This window comes from Muntiacus reevesi, chromosome 11 (genome assembly GCF_963930625.1).
Source record: "Muntiacus reevesi chromosome 11, mMunRee1.1, whole genome shotgun sequence".
In the NCBI taxonomy this organism is placed as follows: domain Eukaryota; kingdom Metazoa; phylum Chordata; class Mammalia; order Artiodactyla; family Cervidae; genus Muntiacus; species Muntiacus reevesi.
In genome coordinates, this window is record NC_089259.1 from 68,249,240 (window position 1) to 68,274,056 (window position 24,817).

The 24,817-nt window shown below is 42.9% G+C and overlaps 1 protein-coding gene across 1 annotated transcript in view; it reads right to left on the reverse strand.

Moving 5' to 3' along the window:
- The window catches only part of LOC136144152 (ATP-binding cassette sub-family C member 4-like), a 160,706-nt gene extending 145,826 nt beyond the window's left edge, over window positions 1–14,880 (reverse strand). The window contains exons 1-3 of the mRNA XM_065901810.1: window positions 14,807–14,880; window positions 9,539–9,649; window positions 8,886–9,006 (exon numbers count right to left, since the gene is read on the reverse strand). Coding sequence (XP_065757882.1) covers window positions 8,886–9,006; window positions 9,539–9,649; window positions 14,807–14,880 — 306 coding nt within the window. The remainder of the gene's footprint in view (window positions 1–8,885; window positions 9,007–9,538; window positions 9,650–14,806) is intronic.
- Window positions 14,881–24,817: the final 9,937 nt, after the last annotated feature.

Sequence of the window (24,817 nt, forward strand, 5' to 3'; positions counted from 1 at the left end):
GTAATGCCAGTTCAAGGCCAAGATCTTCCACTCATCTGTCCACTCTTTTTTTTCCTCGAATGTGGTCATTTTTATTTGGGACTGAAGTTTTGAAAAGATAATAAAGGTTTTTGAACATGAATTGGAACTTTTATTTGAAATACTTTGCTCACAGAATCATTTGTTATTCTTAGGCACTACTTTGCCTCCAACAGGGAGTATTTATAATAATTCAGAAAAGTGATAAAAAGCATAAGTATAAGGAACTTACATTCTAGCATAAGTTGAAACTACTGAAATAAAATTGATTTTATACTCCTTAAGAAAAAGAAGTTAAAAAAGAAAAATAAGTAAAGAGAAATTTTCCAGTAATTTCTCTCAACAAAATAGAAAACAAAATAGCCAATAACACAAAATTGTTAAAGAAAACCCCCAAAGTACACATAGAGAATAAGAATACACATACTAAAAATGATTCTTTAAAGCTTCCAGAATACATAGTGCAGAAGTGATTGCATTCATTAAAGGTAGACTGAGTATATACATCCTCACCACATAGAAGGAAAGGTTAGATATAAAGATTCATTTAACAGGCCAGCTGGCAGCAGCATTTATAACCTGTAAGTGTCTCCATTTCTGGCATTTGGTAGCAACTAGTTAAGGTATACTGGGTAAAAGGCTTTCCCAGAAGGCTTTTCTAGTTGCCAGAAGATTAACTCCTGCATATGCTCAATGCTCTGTTCACGTATTAACTCCAAATGGAACACTGATGTGACTCCCAAGGGAAGGCACATTTTCTGATGACTCTGCCCTTCTTGGAAAGGCTCCCAAGAGGTGAGGGCCAGTTAAGGCTCACCCTGGGGACATAGATGACAGCCATTCCTGTAAACTACTCATACAGCATGTAAATTGGTGCTGGTGCGTGCCACTGTGAAATTCTCTTATCTGTCCACTATTGACCCCAATCTTCAACTAATAAGAAAGAGAACAATTTACAAAATATTCATTATCAATCATGAAATTAACCAAATTAAAACTTTATGGATAGCAGGAACAAGGTCAATCTAAGACCCCATGAATATTCTTTCCACAACCAACTGAGGATATACTTCTTATTTTTTCACAAGAAATCTTCACAAATGTGAAATCATAAAGGATGTTTTAAAGAGCCCAATTTAATACCACAACACCCATCATTAACGTCTGAAAGTTTCTCTCCACAATTTCTTAGTGGAGTCTGTGGTATTCAGCCTTCTGAAAGCACCTGATGTTGGACCCCTCCTCTAGCTTCTTAAGGGAATGTCTTACACAGTTAGATGCTAGAATTGCCACAGTGGTTACAGTTCCTCCTCCAGGTTTCCACATGTACTTGATATATTTCTTACCCAACTTCCTCATCTTTCATTCATGAGGAAAAAATAGAAAACAGAAGCACACTCTAAGACAAAGAAAAAATGCTTGAGGGAACCATAAAGCAGAAAACAGTGAGCTTCTGGGAAAATGAGTGGGCAATTAATTTTTAGAACTAGGGGAAAGGTGACAAAGGTAGAGTTGAGTAAGATCCAGAGCTAAGGAGAAAAAGGAGTGAATCTAGGGAGATAATAACCATCAGGACTCAAGATATAACTTCGCTCCTCTTTTACATAGTGGTCTTCATCCTGACTGTACCTTCGCATCATCTGGGAAACTGAGAATACCCCCTACTCTTCTTAGGGCTTCATAAACACTATAGTTTAGGGAAGCCAAAGTGTTTATATAAACAAAGCTTCTCTTTATGGAAATATTTCAGCAAATAAATGAAGAAGGTAAGAATTTTGTGGCTGTTTTTCAGTCTAACCGTGTCCGGCTCTTTGTGACCCCATGGACTGTAGCATGCCAGGCTCCTCTACCCTTCACTATCTCCCAGGATTTGATCAAATTCATGTTCAATGAGTTGCTGATGCTATCTAACTATCTCATTCTCTGCCACTCCCTTCTCTGATTACCTTCAATCTTTCCCAGCATCAGGGTCTTTTCCAACTAGTCAGCTCTTCGCATGAGGTGGCCAAAGTACTGGAGTTTCAGCTTCAGCATTATTCCTTCCAATGAATATTCAGGGATGATTTTCTTTAGGATTGACTTGTTTGATCACCTTGCAGTCCAAGGGGCTCTGAAGAGTCTTCTCCAACACCACAGTTCAAAAGCATCAATTCTTTGGCACTCAGCCTTCTTTGTGGTCCAACTCACATCTGTACATGACTGCTGGAAAAACCACAGCTTTGACTATACGGGCCTTTGTCAGTAAGGTGATGTCTCTGTGTTTTAATGCACTATCTAGTTTTGTCATAGCTTTCCTTCCAAGGAGAAGCATCTTAATTTCATGGCTGTGGTCCCATTAATAGTGATTTTGGAGCTCCCCAAAATAAAATCTATCACTGTTTCCACTTTTTCCCCTTCTATTTGCCATGAAGTGACGGGACCAGATGCCATGATCTTAGTCTTTTTAATGTTGAGTTTCAAGCCAGTGTTTTCACTCACCTCTTTCATCTTTATCAAGACGTTCTTTAGTTCCTCTTTGTTTTCTACCATTAGAGTGGTATCACCTGCATATCTGAGGTTATTGATATTTTTCCCGGCAATCTTAATTCCAGCTTGTGAGTCATCCAACCTGGCATGTCAGGTTTCTTAGGAGACAGGTAAGGCAGTCTGGTATTCCCATCTCTTTAAGAATTTTCCAGTTTGTTGTAATCCACACAGTCAAAGGTTTTAGCATTGTCAATGAAACAGAAGTGGATGTTTTATTTTTTTTAATTCTCTTGTTTTTTTCTATGATCCAATGGATATTAGCAACTTGATCTCTGGTTCCTCTGCCTTTCCTAAATCCAGCTTTTACATCTGGAAGTTCTCGGTTCATATACTCCTGAAGCCTAGCTTGAAGGATTCTGAGCATTATTTTGTTAGCATGTGAAATGAGTGTAATTGTATGGTAGTTTAAACATTCTTTGGTATCACCCATCTTTGGGATTGGAATGAAAACTGACCTTTTCCAGTCCTGTGGACACTACTGAGTTTTCCAAATTCACTGGCATATTGAATGCAGCATTTTAACAGCATCATATTTTAGGATTTTAAGTAGCTCAGCTGGATTTCCATCACCTGCACTAACTTTGTTTATAGTAATGCTTCCTAAGTCCCACTTGACTTCACACTCCAGGATGTCTGGCTCTAGGTAAGTGACTATACCTCATGGTTATCTGGGTTATTAAGGTGCTTCTTATATAGTTTTTCTGTGTATTCTTTTCACCTTAATATCTTATTCTTCTGTTAGGTTCTTACCAATTCTGTCCTTACTAATTCTGTGCATATCCTTGCATGAAATGTTCCCTTGATGTCTCTAATTTTCTTGAATAGATCTCTAGTCTTTCCCATTCTATTGTTTTCCTCTGTTTCTTTACATTCTTCATTGAAGAAGGCCTTCTAATCTCACCCTGCTATTCTCTGGAACTCTGAATTTAGTTGGGTATATCTTTTCCTTTCTCCCTTGCCTTCTGCTTCTCTTCTTTCCTCAGCTATTTGTAAAACCTAATCAGATTTTTTTTGCCTTCCTGTATATCTTTTTCTTTGGGATGGTGTTAGTCCCTGCCTCCTGTACAACATTACAAACCTCCAACCGTAGTTCTTCGGGCACTCTGTCTATCAGATCTAATCCCTCAAATTCATTCATCACCTCCACTGTATAATCACAAGGGATTTGATTTAGGTCATACCTGAATGTCCTAGTAGTTTTCCCTACTTACTTTCAAATTAAGCCTGAATTTTGCAATAAAAAACTGCTGATCTGAGCCAGTCAGCTCCAGGTCTTACTTTTGCTGACTGTATAGAGTTTCTCCATCTTTGGCTGCAAAGAATATAATCAAGCTGATTTCAGTATTAACCATCTGGTGATGTCCATGTATACAGTTATTTTTTATGTTGCTGGATGTGGGTGTTTTCTATGACCAGGGTGTTCTCCTGGAAAAACTCTATTAGCCTTTGCCCTGCTTTATATTGTACTCCAAGGCCAAACTTGCCTGATACTCCAGGTATCTCTTGACTTCCTACTTTTGCATTCCAATCCCCTATGACGTAAAATACATTTTTTTTTTTTTTTTTTGGTGTTAGTTCTAGAAAATCTTGTAGGTCTTCACAGAACTTGTCAACCTGAGCTTCTACTGGTCAACCTGAGCTTCTTCACCATCAGTGGTTCAGGCATATACTTGGATTACTGAGATATTAAATGGTTTGCCTTGGAAATGAACAGATTATTCTGTTGTTTCTGAGATTGCAATCAAATACTGCACTTTAGACTCTTTTGTTGACTGTAAGGGCTACTCCACTTCTTTTAAGGAATTCTTGCCCACAGTAGTAGGTATAATAGTCATCTGAATTAAATTCACCCATTCCCATCCACTTTAGTTCACTGATTCCTAAGATGTCAATGGTCAATCTTGCCATCTCCTGCTTGACCACATCCAAATTACCTTGATTCATGGACTAACATTCCAAGTTCCTACACAGTATTGTTCTTTACAGCATCAGACTTTACTTTCACCATCAGACACATCCACAACTGAGCATGGAAAAGAACTTCAGAAAAGTGATATGTAAAAGTCAAATATTCTAGACAGTAATTAAAGGTTTCACTTCTAAGCAGATTGATAAAAATTTTAACCATTATGGATGGAATCCTTTAAAAATGAATCACCTACTTCCCTGACTTCTAAAAGAAAGTGAATTGAGTGGGCTGGGGTAACAAGTGAAATAGGTGAGAGAGCTTAAGGGAACAAACTTCCAGTTACAAAATAAATAAGTCACAGGAATAAAATTACAATGTAGGGAATATGCTCAATAATATTGGAAAAACTTTGTATGGTGACAGATGATAACCAGACTTATGGTAATCATTTTGCAATGTATAAAAATATTGAATACTATATTGTACACGTGAAACTAACATAGCATTGTAAGTCAATCGTACTTCTATTTCTAAAAAAAGAATTCATTTGAATCAGTTCTAATGAGATGGATGAAACTGGAGCCCATTATACAGAGTGAAGTAAGCCAGAAAGATAAAGATCAATACAGTATACTAATGCATATATATGGAATTTAGAAAGATGGTAATGATAACCCTATATGCAAAACAGAAAAAGAAACACAGATGTACAGAACAGACTTTTGGACTCTGTGGGAGAAGGCGAGGGTGGGATGTTTCGAGAGAACAGCATTGAAACAGGTATATTATCAAGGGTGAAACAGATCATCAGCCCAGGTTGGATGCATGAGACAAGTGCTCAGGGCTGCTGCACTGGGAAGACCCAGAGGGATCTGGTGGAGAGGGAGGTGGGAGGGGGGATCGGGACGGGGAACACATGTAAATCCATGGCTGATTCATGTCAATGTATGGCAAAAACCACTACAATATTGTAAAGTAATTAGCCTCCAACTAATAAAAATAAATGGAAAAAAAACATTCTTTTAAAGTTCCAATAAAAACTTAAAAGAGAAAAAGTGGATTGGAAAGCATTCCCCTCAATTATAATTCAAGGTCGTCACTGTGGATATTACTAATATCTAATGGCTAATGCTACACTCTTAAGAACCTGCAGGGTGCACACAGCAAGTCTGCCCTGTAGGTCCCCATCTGCTTGGCTCAATGTTCCATCTTCCTCTCCCTTGTTGTGTGTGATCCTCCACTTGAGAAAAGTGATGTGTAAAGGCCAAATATTCTAGGCAGCAATTAAAGGTTTCACTTCTAAGCAGACTGCTAAAAATTTAACAATTGTTTGCTCTTGGCCCACAGTATCTTTGCCACCAGTAGCCACTCCTCAGCCCCCTGGGTTGAGCACAAGTAAGGGACACAGGGAAGAAACGGTTGGGGAATAAATGCCAAGCCCAGTACAGCTCTTGGGGAACCAGCCATGAATCGAGGCACAAAGCCCACTGTGGGAATCAGAGGATTCTGCTTACTTCCTGCCCATCAGCTGAGCTCCAAACTGAATATTTGCACAAACATATGCCTTCCTACAGCCTCCACCCAGACCAGAGACCACCAGTAAAAGTCACCTCAAACAAAGGCCAAGTGACTGGACAAGGACAAGCCCATTTCCAAGATTCCTTGGAATAGGACACTACCCCCAGTCAGTCCTTCCTGCTCAGGGGAAGGGACTGGGTGAACCCACTCTGGCTCTCTGAGGTCACCCCACTTACACACCAGCAGGTGGAGACCTCACCTCTCAGAGAGAAGCCCTGATGACCTGGGAAGGTGGTGCCTGTGTCTCTGGTCCAGGCAGAGGATTCAGGCTCCTCTTCTCTACTCTGAGGGCCCCGGGCAGGTAGAGTTCTGTCTTCTCCACCCCCGGTCCCTGTGGAGGTGCACATAGGGGCCAGACATGCTAGGAACTCGTTGGCTGGCTGTTCTGTTCTAATTAGGGGTGACCTGCAAGAGCTTCACATTCAACCTCAGCCTGGTTCTTGTTTCTTCAAGCATTATGTTTACTCCTCAATTCTCAAAGGACAGAGGTTTTCACACTCTGAAATCCTAACCCCAAAAGCCTTTCCCTAGACTGGCATCACCCACCACTTCCCGCTGGTGCTGCCAGTAGTGTCTGTGCTGTGGGTGGTCACAGCACATGGCTTGGGAATCATGGATGATCCACGAGGTGTTCTGTGCACCAGAAGAATTAAAACAGGGCTGGAGGTCATAAAGGACCTCCAGCTTTAGAGGAAATTTTAGAGAATTGTGGACTGAGTTTAGATCTTCCACTATCTAAAATACAAAACCAGCAAGCAGCATAGATAGAAGATTACAAAATGGAAAGTTGCTTCATACAATCAGTTATATAACTAATTAGTACTGCTACTAGTACTTCTAGTACTACTACTGAGGATGAGCCCCCACTTCAGCCAGGTCCTCAATTCCCCACTTCTCTGCCATGACCGCACAAAAACTAACCTTCTGAAAGAGGGGCCAGGCCTCTACCAGTTGCTGCCTTATGCAGCCCCCAGGCCTTGCCTTCCTAGATCCCCAGCAGGAAGTACTCCTAGAGTTGAACAACTTTGAAATCAACACTCCCAGCACCACAGTGGGGTCTATTCCGAAGAACCCCAAGTTACGAAGAACTCTCTATGTCTGCTTCTCCCATGAGCTGCCACAGCCAAGACCCAGGACTCATATTAGGATGGGATCCATCTGAGGCTTAGCGACCCCACCCAAGGTGCTGACAGTCCAGGACAGCAAGAAAAACCAGCAGCTTAGTTCAAACCCAGACACATGGGCCGCACCTTGAGACCCAGCTGCTTTCAGCTTCTTCAGCTTCTGGTTCCAAAGAGAAACTAGAGAACCAGGGACAGCAGAGGGTGAGGTCAGTAAATCCTACACACACAGGCCACACCAGCTTGCCACCTATGTATTTCAAATGGAGATTTATTAAGACTATGGAGAAACACCGTCATTGGGACAGCTGCACACTGTAGGTCAAAAAAGGCTAGGACAGCCTGAGGGGCTCCTGTTCCCTCTCCCACTTCCTGCTCTTCACAAGGCACTACAGTATTTCAGTGGTCAGAGCCCTCTCAAAGGTGGCACTCTGCCCCATATACCTGTCCCACCCTCTGGCACAATGGCCAATCCTCTTCTGACATCAGTGAGAACTCCGTCTCCCAGGACCATCCAGTCACCTATGAGCTAACAGATTCTCTGTCTCTCCAGTTGTGTGGGGTGGACTTCACCTACCCAGCTGCCCACTGCCTGCAGTGCCTTAAGTATAACACAGCCTTTAAACTAGAGCCATGCCACCCACCTGTAAACCACCTGGCCCACCCACCTCACCCCAACACAATGGACTGATGACAGCTCACACCTTCTCCACCTAAAACACCCCTTTCACAGCAGCTGCATCTTCCATCCCTCCTGCTCTCACACACTCACAGGCCGCCCGTGTCCCTAAGGCAGCACTAAGGGGCCACAGAGAGCAGGAGCCACCCGGGGGGTCTGCAGCAGACCTCCAGCAGGCTCAGCCAGAACAGGGGGCTGATGGCAATGTGTCCCCAGGTGGACTGTCTCACTGGGGGAATCTAGACTCAAGATATTCAGGGTCATGGAGGTCACTGACCTCATGGTTTTCTGCCTCTAGTTTGCCCTGCACATCCCCTCCTCCACTCTCTGCCAATGCCAGGATACCAGGATCCCCCTTCAACCAGGACTCTGCTCCCACAACTAGGGAAAGAAAGCAGCATGGAGGGTGCAGAGAATTCACAGTGAAGCTGGAGCTCCTCCCCACGAGGGCTTTGGTTCACAGTGCCAGCCCACGGGGAAGGGGGCAGCCTGGGGAAAGGTGTGCTCTTAGGAGTTCTGGGCAGCTACAGTCTAGACAGAGGGCTCTGGGTTCTGTTCCCCTGGTGGAGGAGAGGCGATGGTATCTTCTTAGAAAAGCATTTATCAGATGTGACCTGGTCAAGGTAACAATTTTTACCTTGTTAAATTATAACAAGAGAGCCATAAAATGTATGTTATTCTGGGCTCAGGTCCAAATTGCCTTCCTCTAAATCACAGGGCACATATTGCCTGAGGCTGCTGGAATCTTCTTTTGGTCAAAGATCAGTCAGCGTTTATACTGAGCACCAGGAACTTTCTAACATAATATAAAATGTCTTTTATTTCAAAGCTATCCTTCCACAACATTATTTAATTGGTTAAAAGAAAAATAGTAACCCCTGGAGTCCAGTCTTTGCCATTCTAAAGATAAATACAACCTCTGAGCTCTATCATGTTTCCGTGAGGGTTCATCCTCAGACCTTAGACTACTGGCCTCTCTCCCCACCCATCCCCGTCTGCCTCAGTACTGAAATACATACACCAAAAAGCAATGCACAGTATGAAAATCTTTTACCTCAAGAAACGTAAACATTCCCCAAATTAAATAGGATTTCCAGTAACACTTTACGATTGCTTTCATTAAGGAAGGCTCCTGTGCCTCTTTCTGGGCTCTCTTAACTTCCTGATCCCAGTACCTGCAACGAGAAACAGAGCACAGTGAAGAACAGCGTGTCCACCACAGGGAAACGGGGGAGAGCGGAGTGGGAGATGGGCCTTCACTACAGGGCTCTCTGTGGGGCCCCATAGATGCTGGCTGACTGCTCACAGGGCTCCTGAAAGGTGAGCAGTGCAGACTCTGAGGCACCAGAGAAACAGGCCTGGAGGGAAAAGTTCCAGTTTCTGGAAACAAGTTCCTCCTGAGATTTGCTGGACTCATAGGTCATGAGCAGCTCAGTAGGGCAGACATCCATCCTTCCAGGGACCCCACCTCTGAGGACAGAGCTCAGCATCCAGGGCTGTGGCTGCGGGCTCCCTCCACTTCCGCAGATGCAGAGGGAACATGGGCTCCTCCAGCCTCCAAAGTGGGCTAAGCCTGGGGTCAGCCTGAGGGGGTGAGCGTGCAGAGGAGGCTCAGAAGAACCCAGAGGAAGCAAAGCCTCCCCCAAATCTTCAGCCACATGTGGAAATTCTGACTCTTCCTCCCTTCTCCCTGCTGTCTGTGCTCACCCTTGCAGCTCTTCTCCAAGGCGCTGGGAGCAATCTTCCGGAAGCACCGAGTACATGTCCTCTGGTTCTAATTTCCGTTTGTGACCAATTTTAAACAAGGGGTTTAGCCACCTGTTAAACATTAAAAGGAGAGTGACATATATCCAAATTACACATCTCTAATTAGAAACCTACATTCATGGACATTGTTAAAAAAGAGTCTACATTTTAAATATATACAGATACGGGGGGAAATTAGACATGTGCTTACAAACACACATACATTCTGAGTATAGCAAAGTCATGCTGGCTTATACATGGTATAACTTAATTAAAGCAGGCTGTGGCCAACTGAACATACATTGTACATCTATTTTAATTATTAAGGAAAAATATATCTAGCAATGAAAATAAAGTAACAGTGTTTCAGGCAAGCAGAATAGAGCTGAATGGCCATTGTGGGTAAGGCTGCAGATATGTTCCTATATTACTGAGGGCTTAAATCTTCTGAACTGTATCAGATTCAAGGATACCTAGGTGACACTAGTGGTAAAGAACCCATCTGTTAAGCAGGAGATGTAAGAGATGCTGGTTTGATCCCTAGGTTGGGAAGATCCCCTGGAGAAGGAAATGGCAACCCACTCCAGTATTCACGCCTGAAAAATCCCATGGATAGGGGAGCCTGATGGGCTACAGTCCATGGGTTCGCAAAGAGTTGGATACAACTAAAGTGTCTTAGCACCAGTCATAGCAGTTTCAACCCTGAGGTCAAGATCTCCTTAGATCAGCTGTCAATACAGAGGAATTTTTACAGGGAATTATCTTATGGACACAATACCCTGAGTCTAACAGGCTCTGGACCCTGACCTCCTTACAGTCCTGTCAGACTCCCCCCAACCAGAACACTCATGTGAGCCTCTTTCTGACCCCAACCTTCTGAAGACAACCACAAGATAAGTAACACCTTCCCAATGAAAATGCACAGTTGATTCTTCTTATGGTCCTCCTTAGTATCACTCCCTGGCAGATCCATTTATTTTAAAAAGTAACATTTAAACATCCAAAAGGGCTGGAGTTTTACTGACTGTTGGATCTGTCACCATCAGCCTCAGTCGGGGAATAAATATAGCTCGTCAGACTCTCAGGGAACTCCATTAGCAGCTGACTGCATCACCAAACTAGATTTAATTCCTCCACGTGCAGGCTTCTGCCTGGGGACATCAAGGTTGCCCCCACTGCCACCACACCCCTGCAAAGGCGTATGTGTTAGTCAAATCCGTGTTTCCTGGGGGTCCAACCAACTGTTCACTATGAGCCCTCCACCTGCAGGCATGGGTAACTATAGATAGTTACCATGCTTAAGGGCTCTGGGGACAGGATCATACCAAACATGGAGGGGTCTGGCCATGCAGCAAGTACCCTAGATGGAAGGGCACCACCATGAGCTTAATTGTGACTCAAGAAAACCCAAAGACAGTGTGTGCACCCCTGCAGGAGGTTTATTCCTCGAGGCCCCTATGGCAAGGGCTACCCACGTTGGGCCATCAGCTCTCTCCAAGAAAACTACCAGGGGACACTGGGCTCTAGGTGGTTTACACCCAGATCAAGGTTACATTCAGATTTTAATTACACTCGCACAACCTGTGAATCAAAGGGCGCCATTTATCTAGTCAGGAGGTGAGCTGGGCTGGTAACAGCAGTTGTCATTCTTGTAGGATCCCTGGTGAGTCCAGCACAAGAAACAATTTATAATAATCTAAGTATTAAAAAAAAAAAAGTCATTCAGAGACTGGCCTGAGTAAGTAGAGAAACCAGTTTTAACCTTAGAATAATAAAATCTTACTGGACCCTCTGGCCCTCATTACACTTGGCCACCACAAAGCTCTTGATTACCTGCTGGCTCATCAATGGGGAATCTGTACCCCAACAACCAATTCCTCTTGTTTCTAGGTTAACAGGAGCTGTCAGATAGAAGACAGTGCATCCTAACTGCCAGAGAAAGCCACTTGCAGACAAAGACAAATATCATATGGTATCACTTATACATGGAATCTTTAAAAAACGGTACAAATGAACTTACCTACCAAACAGAAATAGAGTTACAGATGTAGAAAACGAACTTATGCTTACCAGGAGGTAAGGGAAGAAGGGACGATTGGGAGACTGGAACTGACATATACAGACTACTGTATTCGTATCCACCTCTTTGTGACCCCATGAACTGTAGCCCGGTAAGCTCCTCTGTCCAGAGGATTCCCCAGGCAAGAATACCAGAATGGGTTGCCATTTCCTTCTCCAGGGGATCTTCCCAACCCATGGATCTAACTCAGGTCTCCTGCACTGCAGCTGGATTCTCTACTGTCTGAGTCACCAGGCAAGCACGTATAAAATAGATAAGTAATAATAACCTACTGTATAGCAGAGGGAACTCTACTCAATACTCTGTAAAAGCCTTTATTTTCCTTTTTTAAAGAAAAAAATCTTTTAAAAAAGTGGATATATATATATATATATATATATATATATAATTGACTTACTTTGCTGTACTTCTGAAACTAACACATCATTGTAAATAAACTATCTTCCAATAAAAAAAAAATTAATAGAGAGGCCACTTGGCTAAATACTCAGAACAAGAATGGCCTGACTGAACAAATTTGTGACAGTTTCAAAAGAAGGATTCCCAACTTCCCTGGGCTTCTAAGGCCATTCTTAGAACCCCTACAGTTACTCTCCTTCTCTTGCTCTTTGGTCCATGATTCCTCGATTGTCTCATTAGTTTTACCTCTTGGAGAACTGAGACAATCAACTGCACATGATCTTTACCCAGGGCTATGGGGAACTGGGACTCTAGCTGGGTGACAATCAGATTCATTTTGGTTGAATCAGGAAAAATTGTGATCCTCTAACCCAACATATGACAACACCCATGCTCAGAAGCAAGTGGTATCAAAAGACCAACTTTTGCCCCTTTAGACTCCATCAGGAACAAGGAGCAGTAAAAAGGAAAGGGTGTTGCCCCAGAATTATATCCCTGCCCCTTTCTCAAATAGAAACCAGTTGCTCTTATCTGAGTTTCAGACTCAATCATAAAAGGAAAGAGAAAAATAAGAACTGATTAGAACTAGCCAGGACGCAAATGGCCCAAGACCTAACCTCCAGTAGACACAGAGCATCATTACACATTCACTGTAATATATTAGCATGCTTAATAACCCACCAGGACCACTACACTTGACAATGGCTATGACAACAAAGTGAAGACCTCATATAAGGACTAAAAAGGAGTGTTGTCTTAATTTCAGGTCCAAATCATACCCTGTTCTTGCATAAGCCATGAATATTCTTCCCTCTCTTAACCTGATTCCCTTCCACTTACTTCAACCCTCCTATATACACAGTGTCTCAGCCCAAAATGGGTTGAGAGGTTGATTTTCAAACTAAGTCTCCATTTCTCCATTCTTTGGTCCTTAAGCAAAGCTTGTGCTCTACCAGTCTCACCATCAGTTTACTTATTGGTTGTGGGAATCTGAGTGGAGAAAGAACCTCCCCAGTCATGATAAGGGGTCTTAATCTGGGCTAGGATCCTGGCACAAGTCCAGGCAACCAGTTCCATGACAAGCAGAGCAGTTACATATACAAGAAACGTGACTCCAGAGCCAGACTGCCTGGCTTGAGATCCCACTCCACTGCTTACTAGCTGTGTGATAGTAGGCAACTTACTCAACCTCTATGCTTCAGTGTCTCCAGGTGTGAAATAAGAGGCTCCTTCCTCTTCAGCAGGAAAACTGGAAATGAGTGCCAATTAAAATCAAAGTCTTCACCTTTCATTTCTATGCACATACATTTTCAAAATCAACAAACAGAATGTGCTTTGAGAGTTTCTTGCCCTACCTGAAGTTAAGGAGACATCTGTCTATTTGGCTATTATTTATGGTAACTACACACACATTCTGGAGAAGAAAATGGCAACCCACTCCAAGTATTCTTGCCTAGAGAATCACGTGGACAGAGGAGCCTGGTGGGCTGCTGCCCATAGGATCACATAGAGTCACACATGACTGAAACAACTTAGCATGCATGCATGCATTGGAGAAGGAAATGGCAACCCGCTCCAGTGTTCTTGCCTGGAGAATCCCAGGGACAGAGGAGCCTGGTGGTCTGCCATCTATGTGATCGCACAAAGTGGGACATGACTGAAGCGACTTAGCAGCAGCAGCAGGCACACACATATTCCTTCTTCTAGGACCCTCTTTCCCTAAGGGCCATCAAATAGCCAAGAGATGTAGCCACGTAGACTGAATACACCACCAGCAAAACAAGCATAGGAGCTGCCATCCCCCTGGGGATCCCCTAGGCTGTCCCATAAAAGAAGCATTAGAATTTGTGGGAAAGATGAATGGGTTAGGGTCGAGAAACAGAAGACCTAATAATCACCCAAGTGTGATTAAAGTCCAAAGGTTCAGGCCCGCCTTTCTGCAGTCCCAGCTATTAGATGAAGACTTCATTTAAGAGCTTCAGCTCTCTGCAGCGTTTTTCATCTGTGTGTTTTCTCCCAGCTCAGGGACCCTTCAGTGGTTTCAGGACCATAGGCTCCTGGGCAGGACCACCTACATCAAGACCATGTACTGCTTCACTGAGCTAGAGATCTGGATAAGACCCCACAGGTTTCAGGGACCCCATCCCCAGGGTTTGGTCCTCAAAGGTGGAAGTGGAGTTATTTGCAATAGGGAAAGGGGCTGTGGTCAAATAGACACTCTGCTCCTGGCTGTGTGTCCAGGAAAAAGCAAAAGGTGTTCCAGAATGGTGTCCCCATTCATTTCATAAAAAATAATTGTGTTTTGTACACACATAAAATTGGCCACAACTAGGTACCAGGACAGTCAACCACACAGGGAGGGAGGGAGGGAGGGAGAGAAAGAAAGACAGGGTGATAGACAGGGGGAGAGAAGGAGCCCAGGGCAGTTGGAACTCAGATGTTCACCTAAGGAACATGCAAAAAGGTGGGGACATTATTGGAAGATGCAGGCACTGATTAGATAAAGAAATTTGTTCATAAGCTGCTTATTTGGGGTGAAAGTTGCAGCTTATTTCAGAACTGAAAGTGAATTGCTGAGCAGTGCTGAGGCAGCTGGATAAGGTGGGCACCAGGTCCCTGGGTCCTCCTCCCAGCCCTACTGCCACCGGCCCCGGGCGCACACCCTCTCTTTGTCCCTTGGTCCCCAACAGAAGCCAGCATTGTCAGGCAGGTGCCCGCAGGGATTGTCACAGCTCAGACGGGGCGCTCACCAGACAAACAGGCGTGAGCAGAAGTTCGCCTTCTGAAGCGGGTTGGTCTTCACCTCCTGGGACACAGGAGGCATCTTGCCGGCCAAGGCGGACACAGCTCTGGGTCACCCTGCTTAGGTGGCGGTGGGGCTCCTACTGCTCCTGGAGGCGCCGGCAGGGATGCTGGAGACTGGATGCCCCGCAGGTCCACTGGGCGGGAGCCTGAGAACACGTGCTTCTGATAGTGGAGCGCCCTTTGTGCGCCAGGCCCCGCCTCCCAAGACTGAGCAGCCTCCAGAGTCCACCTCTGAGGCACCCGCTCTGTGCAGGTCTGCCACAGGCATAAGATGGATGCAGCGTGCCACGTGTGGGGCTGCAGGACCAAGAGACATCCAGGCAGATGCTTCTAGAAGCCCCACACAGGTGGGAAGCAAAGCTACCAGCTCTTTGACAAAGGCAGGCAGGCTGACTGTGGGGTACAACCAGCTCAGCTCCCACGAGGGCCTCTGGCTGCAAACTCTGCGGAAGTTCCTGCTCTGAGACCAGGCACTCACCCAGAAGGTGGAGCCACGAGGCTCAGCCCCGCCCATCTCTGCTGCTCAGAGGCTCCCCATGGGCTGCAGAGGAAACCTGGAGAAACCTGGCAGAAGGAGATAGCAGCCTACTCTCTGGGCACGTTGCCCTCCTAAGGATCAAACAAGGGCGCTGTGAGAAGGTCTCCAACTGGAATGGAGCAGGATCCTGTGGGGCCTTCCTGGGATAGACCCTACCCCACCCCATGCCCTTGGCCTGTCTCCTTTGTAGAAAAGCTTCAGTCTCCCAGGCCTCCTCTGAGTCACAAAAGGCTGGCTCAAGGATGATTGGAAGAATGTGAACATGTAATAACAAAAAAACTTCATCAATAGATTAGCCATATAGCAGTCACAGAATCTTTATAACAGGGTCTGGTGCACATTCCTGAGTTGTTTTGCAGATGCTAAAAAGTCCACCAGGTGGAAGAAGTTAACTGCATGATGACCAGGATAAACTGGAACCTAAGGATTTATGATGATAACCCCTGTTACATTACCCTACTCCTCCACATCAAGCAGAATAGTGCATGAGCTAATCAAGTATCCTGGTATCTCTCCCTCAGCTTGCCTTTAAAATCCTCCCCTCCTGGGAGCTTTTAGCTGCCCTCCTACAAGGGGAATTTGGGACAGAGAGATTGCCTTATGATTTCTTTCATCATGAGCTCAGGGCCTGCCTAGCAGAGCCAACAGTGGCATATGTTACAGAACACAGGTTATATGCATTTGTGAGGAACTTACTTCACTTTTAACTCAAACAATGCCCTATTCAAGGAGGTGTTATCTCTGTTTTACAGATGAGAAAAATGAGGCTCTAAGACAGCACTTCTGCAGGGTCTTCCAGTCAGTAAATGATGAATCTTGATTTGGATTCAAGTCCAAGTTCAGCACGACTGTCCCACTGGTGGATGGTCAGTGTGTGAAAAGTGCCAAGAATATGCCATCTGAATGAATCAATGACTATAGTAGGACTGAGAACAAAATCTTGGGCCTTCACTCATAAGTGGTAAGTTATTTGTGTGGCTGCCTTACCAGCTTAGCAGCTTTTCTTCCCTTTCATTCTAAATGAAGAAAGATCAAAGTTTGTGGGGCTTATAACAAGACCACCTCAGTATTCTTTGATAATTTCCCATGCCCGTTGGCTAAAATGGTGTTATTAATAATGACTTTTAGCTTCAGTTATGCAAGATGAGAATGTCCTGCAGAACTAGGGTACAGCAATGTGGCTACAGTTGGCAGTACTGTACTGTGTCCTTTTCATTTCCTCAGAGAGTAGAGCTTGGGAGTTCTCAACGTAAAAGAGAAAAATCTAAATGATTAAGATGTGAAGTGATAGATACATTGATTGGCTTGGTATGATGAGCATGTCACAGTGTATATGTATCTCAAGTCATCAAGTTGTACATCTAAATATATACAATTTTTGATTGTCAATTATACCTCAATAAAGCTGGAAGAGAAATCTATTTTAAAGAAATCCTTAAAGTATGCAAACATTTTTAATAACTCAAACATGTAAAAATGGCACTTTGTTGATTATTTTCTATTGATGGACATGATGGTGGTTTATTAAGATACTAATCAGATACTACTTTCTTGATATTTTGTGCATGTTTGAAATTTTCTATTGCAAAAAGGAAGACAGAGCTGAAAATTGTCAGTTTTCAATTACCCATCTTTCTGGTGTTAACTCTTTCTCAGATAATGCAATTTACAATCTAAATAATCACTCCTCACCTAACTTCCAGTTGTCTTTGAAATTCTCTACATTTTCCATCGCTATAAATGTTCAGCTACTAGTTTTTATTTTTCATTTATTTTTATTAGTTGGAGGCTAATTACTTTACAATATTGTAGTGGTTTTTGCCATACATTGACATGAATCAGCCATGGATTTACATGTGTTCCCCATCCCTATCCCCCCTCCCACTTCCCTCCCCATCCCATCCCTCTGGGTCTTCCCAGTGCAGCAGCCCTGAGCACTTGTCTCATGCATCCAACCTGGGCTGGTGATCTGTTTCACACTTGATAGTATACTTGTTTCAATGCTATTCTCTCAGAACATACCACCCTCACCTTCTCCCACAGAGACCAAAAGTCTGTTCTGTACATCTGTGTTTCTTTTTCTGTTTTGCATATAGGGTTATCATTACCATCTTTTAAAATTCCATACATATGCGTTAGTATACTGTATCGGTCTTTACCTTTCCGGCTTACTTCATTCTGTATAATGGGCTCCAGTTTCATCCATCTCATTAGAACTGATTCAAATGAATTCTTTTTAATGGCTGAGTAACATTCCATGGTGTATATGTACCACAGCTTCCTTATCCATTCGTCTGTTGATGGGTATCTAGGTTGCTTCCATGTCCTGGCAATTATAAACAGTGCTGTGATGAACATTGGGGTGCATGTGTCTCTTTCAGATCTAGTTTCCTCGGTGTGTATACCCAGGAGTGGGACTGCTGGGTCATATGGCAGTTCTATTTCTAGTTTTTTAAGAAATCTCCACACTGTTCTCCATAGCGGCTGTACTAGTTTGCATTCCCACCAACAGTATAAGAGGGTTCCCTCTTCTCCACACCCTCTCCAGCATTTATTGCTTGTAGACTTTTGGGTAGCAGCCATCCTGACTGGTGTGTAATGGTACCTCGTTGTGGTTTTGATTGGCATTTCTCTGATAATGAGTGATGTTGAGCATCTTTTCATGTGTTTGTTAGCCATCTGTATGTCTTCTTTGGAGAAATGTCTGTTTAGTTCTTTGGCCCATTTTTTGATTGGGTCATTTATTTTTCTGGAATTGAACTGCAGGAGTTGCTTGTATATTTTTGAGATTAATCTTTTGTCTGTTGCTTCATTTGCTATTATTTTCTCCCATTCTGAGGGCTGTCTTTTCACTACTAGTTCTACTTCAAAGATGAAGCAATTGCTTGCTGAATTTGGGAGTCTGGTGACTTCCCTTTTCCCAATTCCCTAGACTGTTCTCTCCAGTTCCAACTATCTCAGGACCATAGTTGTCATCTCTAAACTGTCAAATACACTCAGTCCCTTCAGCTTCTGTTGTATTTTTTAAAACTAAGAGTTTTTTGAAACTTCTTAGCATTCTTTTCTGAACATAAATACAATGTTTAGAAGAAATGTTGAAATTCAGTGTTAAATTGTGCAGGGAAGAGTGGCTCTAGAGCCAGGGGACCAGATACTTCACTCATCCTACTTCCTACAGGGTTTCTGTGAGCCTCAGAATTTGTGAAAGCATTTTCTAAAAGCTAAAACAACATACAATTAAAACTTTATTTTGAACAGATGTTCAGTGAATGCCTTTCAGGTGCAGGACCACTAGGCCAGACACAGAGCTTACAAACACGGGGGATATGTCATAAGATCTCTACTGCACTTGTTTACTGATCTGAAATGGTTCAATACTACAACTAAGGGAGCAATAACCCATGATGGAGAGGATGCAGAGAAACCAGAATTCTCATATACTGCTGGTGGGAATATAAAATGGTACAACCACAAAGTTACCACAAAACCCAGCAATTCTTCTCATAGTTATCTATCCAAGATAAATGAAAACATATGTCCACTTGAAAACTTAGTTACAAATGTTATAACACCATTATTCATACAAAGGTAAAGGTGTTAGGGCTGGGAGGAAGCAGGTATACACCACCTTATGAATGGGTAAATGAAATCTGGAATTACATGCAATAGGATATTATCTGTCAAGAGAGATACACTGCTATATGCCACAAAGCAAATGAACACTGAATATATTATGCCGAGTTAATGAAGACAGTCATTGACTTTAGTAAGGAGGACAAAACAATATCTTAGGAGAAATTTAATCTTGTTGGACTTGATGATTCACTTCCAAACAAACCTCAGGGATACATGGTGGGAGTCTGTATCTGTACAAACTATAAATTATTATATGGTCTACAGCAGGGGTCCTCTACCACCGGTCTGTGGCCGGTTAGGAACCAGGCCACATAGTAGGAGGTGAGCGATGGGCAAGGAAGAGAAGCTTGATTAGTATTTATAGCCACTCTACTCATCACTCGCATTACCAGCTGAGCTCCACCTCCTGTCAGATCAACAGCAGCATTAGATTCTCATAGAAGCACAAACCTTACTGTGAACTGCCCACGTGAGGGATCTAGGTTACACACTCTTTATGAGAATCCAATGCCTGATGATCTGAGGTGGAGCTGAAGGGATTATGCTAGCACTGGAGAGCACCTGCAAACACAGATTATCATGAGCAGAGAGGTTGAAGGCACAGATATCATAATAAGGCAACTGCTTGCAGACTCATATCAAAACCCTTTCAGTGAGCAGCCAGTGACGAGCTGCATCTGCTGGCAGGCTGTACAGCAGCACGAGTTGATGTACTTCAACTGGACAACTGCATCTCGTGATGGGCTTTAAGTCAGAATTCGACACTAATTTTAGTGTGTGCAAGACCTGCCCATTTTTTTATCTACCACTTCCATCAGAGACTCTTTTCTGCACTGCACACTTGTCTCCATCACAGTTTTGGTAAGCCCGCAAGCTAACTTTACCAAAATGAGTAAAAAACAAACATAGCTGGAGAGCTTCCTTGATAAGGGGGAGAGACGCAATGATGAGACAGCAAAAGACTCTAAGAACACCAACAAAAAGGAAACTTCATTTAAGATAAAATATCAAGAGTTTTACTTCAATCATTGGTTCATTGCAACACATGTGGCAACCAGCTATCCAACAAACTAAAGAGGCTGCATTCAGTGCAAAACTGGATCTACGGGGGAGACAAGTCAACATTGAGATTTTTTACCTGTTTCAAATATTAGCAGAGATTTTGAAAGAGACTGAGCCAGGGACTTCTTTCTCCCAGCTGGTGTGTGATCACCTATCTCAGCTTTCTGATGAGTTTGAGCATTACATCCCAACCACAAAAGACTCTTGAACTTGGAAGGAATGGATTGTGACTCATCTGTGAATAAGCCAGATGAATCGACTTTGTTCATGCTAGAAAGAGGATCAGCTTCTTGAGACTGAAAATGATGATGACCTAAAAAGTATGTTTGAGACAACTTTAAATTTCTATACGTTCTAGATTAAAGTCAAGGCAGAATATCCTGCCACAGGATATTCTCTGTGGCAGAGATTGCCACAAAGCACTGAAAAGCCTGCTTCCATTTCCAACAAACTATCTTTGTAAAGCAGGGTTTTCTTCAGTGACAGCAACCAAAATAAGATCACAAAGTAGACTGGACATAAGCAGCACACTTCAGGTGTCACTCTCTCCCATCACCCCTGGATGAGACCATCTAGTTGAAGAAAAACAAGCTCAGGGCTCCCTGATTCTGCAGTATAGTGACTTGTATAATTATTTCATTATATATCACAATGTAATAATAATAGAAATAAAGTACACAATAAATAAAGTAGTTGAATCATCTTGAAATCATCCACTCTCCCTGGTCTGTGGAAAACCTGTCTTCCGTGAAACTGGTCCCTGGTTCCAAAAAGGTTGAAGATGACTGGTCTATAGGATCTCTGTCAAATAGTCAAAGCTTTAAGTGTTAAATCTATAGCAGGTATAAGAGCAGTACTAAAATGGTTCAGCTGAGATAATACTGGTCCTCAAGCATTTTCCACCAAGACATATAGGAAAATGGGATTCACAAGCTAAACATAATCCTGTGGGTATCCATAGTTCTCAATATAGTGACAATTTCTCTATCACTCCTCCTAGTAATATATCCATCTCTGTAAACTCAGGAGTGGGCACCCAGTTGAAATCTAGCCAATCATCACATGCCATGTCCATGTCTAAAGGGCTGGGCCCCGAGATAACCTCATGGCTAACCAGACCAACTGGATTTCTTCCTTGAGAATGTTGAGTGGGGTGGTGGGGAGTGAAGGAGGCGGGGGTAATTTTTGTTTTGTTTTTTGCTGGAGCTAGAAAGGGAAAACCTCTCTTCCCTTTCTGATAAGGGAGCTTTAAGGACATGACCCATGATTGGTAACCATGTGCCCCATTTACATGGAGAGCCTGAAAGAATAAAGCAGGCACTCAGGCAAAGTCTTACAGTAACTATTAAACACCTACTATTCCAGGAGCTAGGGATACATGAGTGAACAGGAAGAGTGGTATAAAGCAGAGTGTCAGTGACATCAAGTCCCTAGGGCTCCTGAGGCTAACAGGATCCCTCCTTGGACAGTGTGACCTGCTGGAGCAGAAGCTGTCACTTTCCAGCTCATGTCCACTGACTCTTGTCCAGGACTAAGGAGCTCACTGCTTATCTACAGCTCTCCACTTAGGGCCTCTTTGTAGCTATGGAAGCACACTGGGACCATATGCAAAGCAAGCCAAATACCTTGGATTCAACCCTTAACCAGTGATGGATGGGGCAATGCCCTTGCCTGTGAATTGGAATAATTCTGTCTACCAGGGTGACCCCAACAGAAGGGGTCAGTTACAAAAGCAGTCACTTTCTTGCTAATACACTTTTTATTGGCTTCCTTCCCCTGTTTATCTTACTTCTCTACTCCCTACATGTGTTTTCCTAGGATCACTTCTAAAATAAACCACTTCCACTTAAATGTTTGCCTCAAAGTCTGTGACTGGGGAACCGAAACTATGAAACCTATGAGGAACATCATTCCAAGTATTGAAAACTATATTCACTCCCTCCTTGCACCCATGAAAAGCCTTTTTAACATTATAAACCTTGGGTTTATAATATTAATGCAGTAGCACTATTCACATGACAATTTTGAGGTCTTGAAATGCATCTGGTCCAAACTGAGGTATGCTTTAACTGTACAGTACAGCACAGATTTCAAAGACAGCATAAATCTCTTTTTTGTCTCAATGATTTTTTACATTTATTACATGCTGATATAGAATTTTTGACACATTGGTTTAAAAATATATTACTAATATTATTTGCCCCTTTTAACTTTTTCACATGGCTGCTTACAAATTTAAATTTACAGATGTGGTTCACAGTATATTTCTATGGATAGCATGGCTGTAGTCAGTGGAAAGGCTTTAGCACCGAAAATTTCTCTCCCACTCAAGAAAGCAAATAAGGAAAGGTCATGTTAGTATACAAATTTCAAATGTGATCTAATTCATGGAAAGAAGTCACACTCACATTTCAAAACTTTGTTGTTAGTGATGAGTCCCATGTCACTTCCCACTGGCCCTCAGTCATATTTGCATTGTTTCACTATCCTATAGAGCCCTGATGTAAAAAATTAAGCACAGCTTCTCAATTTGGGCCAATGGCTTCCCTGGGGGCTCAGTGGTAAAGAATCTGCTTGCCAATCAGGAGACCCAGTTTCGATCCCTGTGTCAGGAAGATTCCCTGGAGAAGGAAATGGCAACCCACTCCAGTATTCTTGCCCAGGAAATCCCATGGACAGAGGGGCCTGGCAGGCTACAGTCGATGCGGTCACAAAAGAGGCTGAGTGACTAAACAACAACATTAAGAATTTATAATAATACTGGGAGCTTTAGTTATTTTGTTTTCAACCTTTTGGAAAACTAGTCCATTACTGAGATAAGTTGTCCAGAAACTGCTAAGAGTTGATATGGGTGTCCTCAGAAAATAATATACCTAAAAAGATGAAAACCCTACTTCATTAGGCTCACAATCTAGAAAATGAATAGGTAAAAAGAAAATAGCAGCAAAATAATACAAATAATATAAACATATAAATATATCCATTCTCACCTATTAAATTGGCAGCAAACTTTAAAAATCAGAATACCCCATGCTAATGAAAAGTGTGATAGGTACTATAATCTGCTGCTGGTAAACTATAAATTAGAAAAGCCTTTTCAGAACATAATCTGACAATATCTATTAAGAGCCTTAAAAATGTTCATCTTTGACTCAGTAGGATTTTTACTTACAAGATAATGAAGGAAAAAAGTCATTTATAGAAAACTATTTATGCACAATTTTATTTATATATAAATGTTTCTCAGAGCAGTGGTTATTATTAAATTGTAATAGGATTTAGAAATATCCTAACTTCTATGTTTAGCAATAGCAACATGATTGAACAAATTATGAATTATTTTTAAGCAAGTGCTTTTGAACATCTACCATATATCTACCCTTGAAAGCACTGGGAATCAATGGCCTACAAGATATGTAAGGTTTATCTTCTCATGGTGTTTACATTGAAGTAGTAGGAGACAGACAGTAAAAAAGCACATGCATGAACAAAATACTATCAGGAATATGAAGAACAGGAAGTGAGAGTGACTGGAGATGGCTGGCAAGCCCTGATTTAAATTAGGTAGCCAAGAAGGCTGCTCAGGGGAGAACCTTAGCCAGAACCAGGGAGTCAGTCTTCTGCAAACCTGGGAGTCAAAAAAAAAAAAAAAAAAGGTAAAAACAAAAGATTAAAAAAAATCCATCGTATTGGATAAGATAACTTAGGTGAGTGTAGATTAAAAAAAAAAAAAAAAAACAACGAAAGGGAAACCTGCTCTTGCATCTGTCAGAGGAGGCAAACTGCCACCCCTGAGACTGGGGAGGCTCACAGGTGAACAGGGGAAATTGAGGCTTCCTCAGGGTGAAAACCACCATGAGAACCTACGCTTGGGGAGAAAACCAGAGCCATAACCAACAAACTGCTGGAGGCTCAGTGCGAACAATCTGAGAGTAAAAATTCCTGGGGGCTCCAGTCATGGGGGACTCACAATACTGTGAGCTTTACCTCCAGGAGCTTCACCAGGATCCTACAGGAAATATCAGGGAAAATCCCCTCAGCCTTCCTGCTGGGAGGGGGGTGGGGGGGGGTTGGGAGGAGCCAATCTGAAAGAGAACAGAACACTCAGTCCTCTTAAGAAGGCCTTCCCTAGAGGAAAAGGAGTTAACCAGAGTGTAACCCTCCAGGGTATTAACTGAGCCCAACTGACCTGGGGGAAGGGAAATATCCAACTCCAGTTGGTACGAGCCATTCTGTCCCACATAAGCGAAGGGGTGGGGGAGAGAAAAATGAGAAACAACTGTGAGGTTCACAGTCCAGAGGCAGAGGCTCACTGAGGGGCTGAGACCTAATCATGGGATCTGCCCGCCCTCACACCTCACCTCCTCATTACTAAAGCCCTCTTATAGCAATGCCTTTAATCCAGGACATCGTGTCTGCATTTCGAGAAAAAGTTACAAAGGCATACCAAGAGGCTAAAAAAAAGAAAAAAATATTTTTGAAGAGACAAGCATACATCAGAACTAGACATGGCAGTGATGTTGGAATTTTCAGACCAGGAATTTAAAAGCAACTATGGCTTCCCTGGTGGCTCAGTGGTAAAGAATCTGCCTGCCAATGCAGGAGACCTGGGTTTGATCCCTGAGTCAGGAAGATCCCTTGGAGAAGAAAATGGCAACCCACTCCCGTATTCTTCCCTGGGAAATCCTATAGACAGAGGAGCCTGGGGGTTACAGTCCTT